The sequence below is a fragment of the Oreochromis niloticus genome, linkage group LG6 (genome assembly GCF_001858045.2).
Source record: "Oreochromis niloticus isolate F11D_XX linkage group LG6, O_niloticus_UMD_NMBU, whole genome shotgun sequence".
In the NCBI taxonomy this organism is placed as follows: Eukaryota; Metazoa; Chordata; class Actinopteri; order Cichliformes; family Cichlidae; genus Oreochromis; species Oreochromis niloticus.
In genome coordinates this window covers 32402570-32414577 of record NC_031971.2, presented here as the reverse complement: position 1 = coordinate 32414577, position 12008 = coordinate 32402570, and the positions used below count along the sequence as shown (strand labels likewise).

Sequence of the window (12008 nt, the reverse complement as noted above, 5' to 3'; positions counted from 1 at the left end):
TGTCATCACATTCATTTTATTCACAGGTTTAGTTCATTCTATACACATTGCATAACTGTGCTTGTTTAGAGTTGATGTTCTATCCAAGAGGGTTTTAAGCTTCACTGGTGAGAGTGTCCAGGTGATACATGTTGAGGGAAGATGAGAACATAGCAGGTTAACTGCATGCATGCTTACAATACACATAAATCTAGTAGCAGGCCTGAGCGAAGGCCCAAGTGTCTTCTGCTTCTTATTTGAGACCTGCGCCAATTCAGTCTACTTAGTGATTGAGGACGAGGGTCCATTATTAGCCCTTAGAGGCCCTGAAGCTTGAAGTTATTACCTTAAAAGGAAGGTGTTATCAAAAAGAGAAGTTATATGTCTGTTCATAGTTATTAGAGATGTACAAGATGTACCCTTGTCTGTAAACAATGACTGGACATAATGTATTTTTGACCTGTATTGACGTGTATGTGGGGGTGTGATCCTCTATGCTATAAAACCAGAACTCAGTGTATTTTTGTCAGAGCAAATAAGCCATATGCTGATGGTTGTTCTCCGTTGTCAATAAACTCATCGTTTGATTGTACTTTTCTGGGCCTCCGTCGTTTGTTGTCTGGTCTACAGTTGATCGATCTCGCTTCAAATGGCATCTGCTTTCTTTACTGGGTAGATTTCTGGCCATTTTGAGAATACGTCTATGATCACTAGAGCGTATTTTGAGCCTTGGCATTCATTTAGTTCAATAAAATCCATGTGGATTGTGTGAAAAGGATGAGGTGGTGTGGGAAAATGACCTCTTTTTGGTCTGAGATTCCTTTGTGCATTGTGTTTTTTTGGCAAATCATGCATGTTCTGACAAATTCTTTTGCTGAAGTTTCGAAATTTAGAGTGTAAAAGTGTTTTGGAGATTATATCTCCTATCCCTCCTGTTGACGCATGGAGAGTAACTCCATGTGTCACTAAGGCTGCTGTTTTGTGTAGAGATTTTGGAAGTATTGGTTTTCCTTCACAAATCATCAAGTCATCTCTTAGTTGCGCTCCGCATATCAGCTTATAATGCACTAAATTGACAGGTCAACAGAAATGCACGTTCAAAAGATTATCACAAAAGAGAATTTCCTCCATACAGTAAATTACTTGTGTTGCATCAATCAAGGAGAAAGCATCTCACAATTTATTGTATTACCAACTAAATTTATTGTCTGATCACTGCTTGGTCATACCAGACTCTCTCTGTGTCTTTATTTTTCCTTCTCTGTTTTCACAAACGTTTCACCTATTGTCCTGCAAGCTGGAGAGTTAAATGTCAGTAGTGGGTAAATTCAGCAGTTGATAACAAAACTATTAAGTTTTTCCTGTTTTAACACCAATGTGAGATATAGAGGCGCACATATAGTGTGTGCTCTAGTGTAAGCTGCTCTTCATTGCATGTATGTGTGTTAGTACGCTTGCATGCAGGGCCTCTGGGCCTGTCTCACCCAAAAGGGCATTTTCTTAACAGTTGCCTTTCACTCGCGTGTGTTAAGAAAGGCAAATGTGCTTGTAGCAGTTGTGAGATTATTATGCTGTCATATATTACATTATACCTGTAATCAAAATGAGTGAATCATGATACTGCTGTAGGCCACATCATACTTCTTGTGTAATCAGTATGTAGTTTTAGTTTGCATCACACTTCTTAGTTAAAAGAATTTGAAAATCATTAGATTTATTAGATAGGTTTGTATTATCCTATACTGCTGACTTACTGTGAGTGAGTTACACTGTTTCATGACATTTCATACTGCCGAGTTATGAAGAGAATATTGTATTCAGAGAGTAGGGGCCTGTCTCTTTTTTTTTCTTTTTTTTCAAAACAAGAAACTAAGTTTTAATTTCTCAGCCTTGTCACATAAAACAAAACAGACAACCCAGCTCTCAGCTGGCTCTGGACTTATCATCATCAAGGACACATGGTGAGAGCTGCTTCAGAAGTTACAGTACTCATCACTCAAGCAACATTTCAAAAAAAACAAAAGAAACAAAAAACAAAACTCAGCACACTGCACAGAGAACAACAACAAGACATAACTGAAGATGTTGTTCTTGTTTGTTCTCCTTGAATTTTAGAATAAAGTTATTACATCTGCATTAGTAAATCATACGCCTAATCATTATGTGTAACTTGCTCATCAGCTTGGTAGTGTCCACATATTTAATTCATTTTATTCAGCTTCTCAAACCTGTAGCTTTAGCTGTTGTATACAGGGTTTGGCTTATTAGTTGTTAGTATAGGTTTGCTCTTCATCTCAACAAAGTCTCATCTAAGATGACAGGTTTACAAGCAGGTCAAGTGTCTCTATGCACCTGATTAGTGTAGTTATTTCCTTATTTTCTTCATCCCCTATATCATTGTACTGAGTTTGAGCAAACCTTAAGCTTGAATCAGACTACTTTTAACAATCTTCCACCTCGCATCATAACTGACTGAGGTGCCTCTTCCTATTAATAGTATGTCATTATTAATGTTATCATTGTATTGTTTTTCCTTTTTTATAACAGCAATAGTATATCACAATACACTACTTTACTACTAATATACAATAGTATATTAGTTTATATTTTATTATGTATCCATCACGGGTCTGTGTGAACCTGCAGCTCCACACCTTCCCAAGCTGGAGACATTTCCCTTGGCTGAACAATGACACAGCCTTAATATGCCTTATGCATCTCTCTTTTTTATTTGATATATTTTGTGTGAATTACCTGGTTTCACGCATTCTATTCATTCAGCTTGGTTGTCTTCCCAATTTTGTTTCATTGCTTTAATTTAAGTTAACCTTAATTTAACCTTTTGTTTATTCCACTTCATTCCTCTTTCCATGCTTTAAAATATTACAACTCTTGTGTATGCTTTGATTTCTTTTTAGCTTCCTTTTCAGTATTTATTTCTGCTTGGAGGGTTTCTTATAATTTAGTTAATGCATTTTCCCTCCCACGTGGGACATTTAGTTTTCTTTGGTTTTCTCCATCTATATGCACTAATTTGTCCGGCGCCTGGACATTTCTTTTCTAGCCACTGCTCGTCAGCAGTGAGTTTTGTTGCTTTATTTCCCATTTTCTTATTTGTTTTATATGTTTATTTCTACTTATTTTATTTCTTTCTTTATGTATTTAGCGCTTAGTAATACACACACACACACCTGCGGCGCTTTCACTGGCACGAGAACAGAGAGAGGTAGCTGACACGCCCTTCTACTTTTGAGCTATTCTCAAAAGCGGTGTCGGTTTTATGTGATAAAACACGACCTTCCTCTCAGTTCACCAGTACTTCAGCGACCAACAGTAAACAAATCAGTGGAATAGTTCAGCCTCCTTATTGTGCTGTAAAAATCAACTTATTCCACCACAAAAATAGACAATAAAAGACAGACAGTTTCAACGCGCGTTCACGCTACCAGCTTCCTTAAAGCGAGCGTAGTGCTTCCAGCCTCTCTTAGGCGAGCTTATAGGCCTATTTTTACCCTTTCGGGGAGCTACCAATCATTCTTAGACGAGCTCAATATTTATTTTACTGCTTCCAACCCTCTGCGGGCGAGCTGACTACCAGTCCTCAAGACGAGCTTAATGCTTCCAGTCTCTCTTGGACGAGTCTATTTCTTTTAAGTTTCGTTTTCGTTTTTGCGCAAACCTTTATTATCTCAAAGTAGTCTGTCTTACCTTGGCGCTGGTTTCTTCAGATGCACCTGATCAGCCCCCGACGGTGCGGACCGCTTGTAAAACGTTGACCAAGACCCGAATTCACGCTCTTGGGTTTTATCACGCACCTAGTGCGTGAGCTGCCGGCAGACTTCAACGTGGGCTTCTCGCACCGACGGGACCTGGTGAGGCGCCTTCTGTGAGAGCTGCTTTAAATAGGCTGTCTCATCCGGCTTCGAAGGACCAAGAAATGTCGGGGGAAATCTCCCAAATAGAAGGCTGCCAAAGTAAAACAGAAACACAGTGAGACAATATAATCAATCACATGTACATGGGTGAACGTCTCTAATGAGAGTCACACAGTACTCTTCTTTATTGCAGGTTATATAGGACACAGCAGACGGAGGCAGTCTCCGCCTGTTCTCAGAATATAGATTGCAAATGCATATCTTGCTAAAGAATATAGATTGCTTAACAGACAAATGCATATCTTGCTAAAACGTTCTGTTCATACTTAGACTAAACATCTGCTTAAGTGGAACTTTCCGTTCCTCTTTACACAGAAACTTGTCTTCACAGGCATATGATAAGCATAGGCAAGGCTTCATGTTTATCAGGGTGAATCGTCATTCAGAGTTTACACAATCACAAGCAAAGCATATTTGAATAATAAACAAAATCTTTTCACATTTCTCTATTCTATTGTCGTGTTACTATGGACATGAGAATAAGAATATTAATAATTTTGTGTGAGATATAATTTTGATTTATAAAAATGTTGTCAGATTTGTGTCACTCTCACTCTGCAGTGAATGAAAGAATGAATGCAGGGGAAAAAAGATCTTGGCTCATAAAACATTGAACTTATATAAATGCACACATTAAATTATGACTTTTCCTTCTGCAGGAACTCGTGTTACAAGCTGTGATTCATGTCATGATGAAGCCACCTGCTTGGAGTCACGAGAACGAGGCCACGCCCTCTCTTGTGTCTGTAAAGATGGCTTTGTAGGTGATGGCCTCACCTGCTATGACCCAAAAGTTTGCAGTGACTCTTCTTGCTGTGACCGAGGTTACCACTGGTCCGCAGAGAAGGGCTGTGTGGACATTGATGAGTGTTCCCTCTCAAACTCACCATGCACATCATCTCAGATCTGTTACAACACACCAGGATCATATAAATGTCTGGACCCCCCCCCTTTTGTGAGTGTGGACGCTTCCTCTCTTTGCTCTTTAAATGCTTTGCTTCTTTTATTGATTTTTATGCTGATTTTTTCCCTTTTTTCTGTATGAGCTTACCTGCGAGAGCTTCTGGACACTTATAGATCATTAGGACTAAAGTGTTCTTAACAGAAACAGCAACATTTTTATAGTTACCTTATCCTCAGCGCTCCGTGTGTCTGTGGCCTAGACACAGCTGAAGCCTGATTACAGCGTCTGGGCACCGAACAGCCTCAATAGCCTGGAAAGGTGCTAACCGCTAGGCTAACTAGCAACAAGATGCCTTCCCTCTCCACAGATGACTACCACAGCCTCCTGCAGAAGATTGCAGTACTGGAGACAAAAATTCATCGCTTAGAAGTACACGTGGAGGTAAATGGACTGTGCGGAAATGAAACAACCTTGCCTTTGATTCAAAACAATGGCGATGAGCAAGCTAATACACAGCTAAGGAGCACAGATAACATGACCAAGAAAGTAGACTCTGTGCATTATTATAAATCCTCAAGCGATAATCCCCCCTTGGACTGTCTTGGTGCAAAACCAAGACATAAATCATGTCTCCTGGAAGGGGGAGGACGTATCACAGGCAGAGCACAGCGAGCTGAAATCTCTGAAACCGACTGGCCTTCACTTCCTACGAGACAGAGAAGCTCTTCTACCCCTGTATATGGGAGGAAACAGGACTGGACAACCGTGAATAGGAAGGTTAACAACAAACCTCCAAAACAACTGAATGTGAAACTGCAGAACAGATTTGCTCCACTATCAAAGGACCCTGCATCTATATCGGACAACCATCCACCTAAAAGTAGCGAAGTAAGGTCTGAAAATCTGTTGAAAAGTAAAAGGCCACAGGGAAAGCTAAAGGCTAGGCCTGAAACTCTGATTGTAGGTGACTCTGCCATAAAGGATGTACAAAGGATGTGCGGTAAGAACACTAAAGTCCTCTGCTTTCCTAAGGATATGGTCAACAACCTAAAGGAGAGAATTCTTCAAATTGCAGATGAATATCCAACCGTGACAAACATTGTTCTGCATACAGGGTCAAACAATGTGTCCAAACAACAGTCGGAGGTTCTGAAACGGGACTTTACTGGATTATTAAACACTGTAAACTCTCTGAATGCAGCTGTATTCATCAGTGGACCTGTACCGCCCGTCAGAGGAGGAGACGAGAGATTCAGCAGGTTGTTTGCACTGAATAAATGGCTCGTATCAGCATGTACTGACCACTCAGTGCATTTTATCAACAACTTTAATATTTTTTGGGAACACAGGCATCTGTTTAAAGCAAATGGATTTAATTTTAACAAGTCTGGGGTGAAACTGTTCACCTCCAACTTGTTTTATTCCATACGTCATCCATCTGTGCTTGGTGCCAAGGCTGAGATAAACGAGGAGTTATCTCATAAAGAGGAACAAACAGTACTCCGAGAACAGACAAAGCCCAGCAGAAACCTTGAGGAGGAGCTCCATCTGCCCCCACCCGGGAAGAGCCTCAGAAAGGAGAGACATCTGAGGCAAGAAGAGGGGTCCCTACTCGCCTCCAACTCTCTCAACAACACCAACGACCAGGACCAGGGACCACGACCTTCCCCAGTCCCCCAAACCCCTGACAGGCCATCACCCTCCTCCCCTCCCTTTCTCCCTCCTCCCCACACCTGAAATTCACTGAGGAGATGATGGAGCGGGTCAATGCTGGGCTCAGATCTACCCCCCGGCCCAATCCCTTTTTGTCCCCCATAAACCCCCACCAGAGCAGCCAAAGGTTCGCCATCGGGCCCCGCCCTCAACAGAGCAATCGAAGTTACATTGCCCAGCCTCGCCCCCCTTAGTTCCTCCTTACCACCTTCATGCCCTGTCTCCGCAGTCTGATGTGTGATGTGTGGAGAGTCCGGGCTGCGAGGATTATGGCAGTGGTGACTTTTCCCAGGAGAAGCTGGGACCCTGTTTATTAGAAGGTTTTAAAATTTCTGTACTTTTAGGTGACAGAAGGAGACATGTGGCCTGGTCAAAACACAGAGAGCTGCACTCTAAAAGATCTTTAAATATAGTAAACATACCTTGTGTGCCACAGACTGCTCCCAAACACGAGGGGGCAAATAATACCTCTAAAACACTTAAGTTGGCTTTATTAAACGTTAGATCTTTAGCTGGGAAAACATTTTTAATTAATGATTTAATCACCGAGCACAGCCTTGATTTTATGTTTTTAACTGAAACTTGGTTGGACCAAAGTAACAGTGGAGCTGTTCTCATCGAGTCGACCCCTCCTAACTACAGTTTTATCAGTGAGGCCAGGGTGAGCAGGAGAGGAGGAGGGGTTGCTGTCTTATTTAATGAATCATTTCAATGTAAGCAGCTATCTCCTGGAAGTTTTCAGTCTTTTGAATATGTGGCTTTACAGCTGAAGGCCCCATCCAAAGTTATGTTTCTTAATGTTTACAGGCCTCCCAAATACTGCACAGACTTTTTTAATGACCTCAGTGAACTGCTGTCTGTGATCTGTGTTGATTTCGACTGTGTAATTATTGTTGGGGATTTTAACATCCATGTGGACAACCCTCAGGACAAAGGGACTAAAGACCTGAGTAACACTCTGGGCAACTTTGGGCTGACTCAGCATGTAACAGAGGCCACACATAATAGAGGACACACTCTTGACCTACTGATCTCCAAGGGCCTGAGCATTTCAAACGTTACTGTGTCTGATGTGGGCCTGTCTGATCATTACTGTGTTTTCTTTGAAAGTAAAATCTCAGCCCACACAAATATATCAACAGCAGTGATCACAAAACGGTGTATAACTGAACACAGTAGTGAGATCTTTAACCAGGTCTTCCCATTAACACCTGACCTGTCCAGAGGTTCAGTCAATGAGCTCGTCAATAGCTTCAATGCTAAAATGTTAAATGTAATGGACACTATTGCTCCCATTAAGGTGAAGGTTATCTCTGGAAGGAAAAAGTCTCCATGGAGAAACTCCACACTGGTGAAAAATGAAAAAACAGAGTGTAGGAAAGCCGAGCGCAGATGGAGAAAAACAAACCTCCAGGTTCATTATGACATCTATAAAGAGAAACTTCACAATTATAACTTACAACTGAGGAGTGCAAGGAGGTCCTACTTCTCTGACATCATCACCAAAAACAGTCATAACGCTCGGGTCTTATTTTCTACAGTTGACAGGCTAACAAACCCTCCTGTGTCAGTGGCAGCTGAACTTCATTCGACCATGGCCTGCAATGACTTTGCCAAATTCTTCAAAGAAAAAATCCAAAAGATTAGACAAGCAATTAATACATCAACAGCAGATCCAGGAAATATACTGTGTCCACCGAAAAACTGTTTAAACACCATCAAACAGTTTCACCCTATTAACAGCAAAGACCTGGAGGACATCTTAGGTCAACTGAACTCCTCCTCTTGCTGTTTAGATGTCCTGCCAACAAGTTTTTTCAAAAAGGTCACAAAGACTTTGGAGTCAGACCTGTTACAGATCGTCAACTTTTCTTTAATGTCAGGTGTGTTTCCAGAATCACTAAAAACTGCTGTAATTAAACCTATACTGAAAAGGACAATCTTGACAAGACACAAATGAATAACTACAGGCCGATCTCAAATCTCCCATTTTTAAGTAAGATTATTGAAAAAGCAGTTTCTCAACAGCTCAATTACTTCTTAAAACAGAATAACTGCTATGATGCCTTCCAGTCAGGTTTTAGACAGAACCACAGCACTGAAACCGCTCTGACCAAAGTGTTTAATGACATATGTCTGAATACAGACAGTGGAAAAATGTCAGTCTTAGTTTTACTGGATCTCAGTGCAGCATTTGATACAGTTGACCACAACATATTACTCAAACGACTGGAGAACTGGGCAGGTCTTTCAGGAACTGTACTAAACTGGTTCAAAACATACTTAGAAAACAGTAAATACTTTGTATCAATAGGTAACTTCACATCTGAGCAGACAAGTATCACATGTGGAGTTCCCCAAGGTTCCATCTTGGGACCCCTTCTGCTTAACATTTCCATGCTCCCACTGGCACAGATTATAAAGAACAACAAAATAAACTATCATAGCTACGCAGATGACACACAAGTATATATCACAATGTCACCAGGAGACCGAGGCCCTGTACAGGCTCTTCGTAAATGCATTGAGGAAATTAATGACTGGTTGTGCCACAATTTTCTCCAGCTAAACAAAAATAAAACTGAGGTAATAGTCTTTGGTGCAAAAGAAAAACGATTACAGGTCACCAGAGAACTTCAATCTATACACCTAAAAACCACAAACCAGGCGAGAAATTTGGGTGTAGTGATGGATGCAGACCTAAACTTAGAAAAACACATTAAGACAATAACAAAATCAGCTTACTATCACCTCAAGAATATTTCAAGGATAAAAGATCTGATGTCTCAACAGGACCTGGAAAAACTAGTCCATGCTTTCATCTTTAGTAGGCTTGATTACTGTAACAGCATCTTTACAGGTCTACCTAAAAAATCAGTCAGACAACTACAGCTCATTCAGAACTCTGCTGCTAGAGTCCTCACTAAGACCAAAAAAGTGGACCACATCAGTCCAGCTCTGAGGTCTTTACACTGGCTGCCTGTCCGTCAGAGGATAGACTTTAAAGTTCTGATGCTGGTCTATAAAGCTCTGAATGGTTTAGGACCGAAATACATCAGTGACCTCCTGACCCAGTATGAACCTTCCAGATCCCTCAGGTCATCTGGATCCAGTCTGTTATCAGTCCCCAGAGTCAGAACCAGACACGGAGAAGCTGCATTCAGCTTTTATGCTCCTTATATCTGGAACAAACTCCCAGAAAGCCTCAGATCAGCTGAAACACTCAGTTTATTTAAATCCAGGTTGAAGACTCACCTATTCTCAGCTGCATTTGAATAAAGCACCAAATCCACACTTTTAAGCTTAAATTTCAAAACCTACTTTTTGACTACTGATTTTATCTAGTGTTTTGATATTTGATTTTATATACTGTTTTGTTTGTTTGTTTGTTTGTTTGTTTGTTTGCTTGTTTTAATCAAATTTAAATCATGCTTTTTATTTGTTTTTGTTTTTAATGTCTCTGTAAAGCACTTTGAATCACCTTGTTGTTGAATTGTGCTATATAAATAAACTTGCCTTGCCTTGCCTTGCCTCCAACACCAGACTGTTCGTCTCTTCCCAATCTGTCCTGTTTCCCTGTAGAAACACAGTTTGTCCTTCAGGCATGGACTGCATCAATTCCCAATGTGTGGACCCTTGTCAGAACTACATCACACTGAACGATGACTGGCGTTCAGTAAATAATACAAATATTTTGGATATACTTTTAGATATATTTTGGATATACACTGTGATCTAAAAATAAACTGGCAAGGCTGGTATCGCTTCTTTCTGGAGGAAACAACAGCTGGTTAATGGAAACAGCTCCTGCTCTGGCAGGGTGGAGATCTTCCACAGTGGACAGTGGGGCACAGTGTGTGATGATTTCTGGGACCTGAATGATGCCAACGTGGTGTGCAGACAGCTGGGCTGTGGAATTGCTCGTTCGTCATCACTACAAAATGCAGCTTTTGGACAGGGCAGCAGACCCATCTGGTTCGACAATGTAGGCTGTTTTGGAAATTAACCATCAATAACTGACTGCAGACACAACAGGCTGGGAGTCCATGACTGTGGTCACCATGAAGATGCCAGTGTTGTATGTGAATGTAAGTTAAAGTTGTGAAATATTGTTGAAATACTGCACTTCAAATGTTTTACTATGATGATGGTTTGTGGAGGTTTTCATCTTGGCCTCATTTGGTATTTTCTGTTTCATTTTAAATTAGTGACCTTATGTCTTTTCCTTTATTTTCTTTAGTCCAGCAGCCTCCACTCGAGCTTTCACACTTCATTTGTGGCCGTGATAAAATATAAAGTATCCAAATAAAATCCAAGTTGGTCTGCATATGGGCAGCATGTCACCCTCCGGTTTGAACCCCTTCTCGGGCAACCTGGCTTCCAGCAACTGTTCCTGGGTCAGAGTCCGTGATGATATTGTTTGGTATGAAGTGGAGGCTCGGGCAGGTGCCTGTGGGAATCTCCTGGAGGTGAAGACTTTTGTTTCTTTCTGTGGTTTAATTATCCCAACAAAACACACTGCTGTCATAATTTGGAACAAATAGTGAATATCTTTAAGTCGAGTAGGTTCTGATCATTGCAGAGTGATATTTACCTGACAAGATTATCTCATGATTGTGTCAGCTGTAGCACATGCTCCTCCATTTTCTCTTCAGATCAACTCTTTATGTAGACCTCATACACAATCTGTTCTGTGTACAAACATAGGGCATCAAGTCAGTGAACTGCTATGCCTTTTTGAATCTGTTGACGATTGCTGTACTTAAGACTGTGCTGTTGGCCATTTAATTGTTTTTTTAAGAAAAAAGTGAGCAACAGCAGTTAGAGACTAAGGATTCACCGTCTCAAACCGTGTGGACATGTCTCTGGTGATTAGACTTTCTCTAGGTGACATGATTTCTGAACTGACTGAAAATGTCATCATTTGTCTTTCAGACCAACAGCACACATGTCATCTACTCCAACAGTTTATTCATCTACCCTCTGGCTAATTTGTTCTTCACTCTTCCTGTGAGTCTTCCCTTCTCCTGTGTTTATCCCCTGGACACAGACGCCAATCTGAATGTAGCTATCATTCCAGACCTGTAAGTTCATTGAATTTTGCTGTAGCACCACACACCATATGTAGCTCTACAATGCAAGGCTCTTATGTGCATAATTGTATAGTTACTGCCCCTCTTTTTCAATTATTCTGTTACCAAACAGCAGTATTTATGACGTTTTAAAGGTTTTAATTATTTTTAAACAAAGGTACAAGAGCTCTGCAAAAACTTCACCGATAAAACAATCTTTAATTTGAATGCCTATGAATAAGCAGTTTGTCTTCTTTTATCAGCAAGGAGCTTTTGAAGGATTATATATCCTCATCCTCACCAAACCCTGATGATCCCACACAATATCCTCTCATCAAGAACAAGTATGTGCATCTCTCCAACCTCACCAATGCTTTGTGAGATACAATGAAGTGTATGGACCCT

General features: G+C 40.8%; 2 protein-coding genes across 2 annotated transcripts in view; both read left to right on the top strand.

Moving 5' to 3' along the window:
• The window catches only part of LOC102079104 (deleted in malignant brain tumors 1 protein), a 62117-nt gene that overhangs the window by 34990 nt on the left and 15119 nt on the right, over positions 1 to 12008 (top strand). The gene's annotated exons all lie outside the window — the stretch shown is intronic.
• On the top strand, positions 10859 to 11637 carry LOC112847111 (pancreatic secretory granule membrane major glycoprotein GP2-like). Its single transcript, XM_025907979.1, has 2 exons — positions 10859 to 11000; positions 11467 to 11637. Exons 1-2 carry the CDS (start codon positions 10860 to 10862, stop codon positions 11617 to 11619), a joined length of 294 nt encoding a protein of 97 aa, XP_025763764.1. The 5' UTR covers position 10859; the 3' UTR covers positions 11620 to 11637.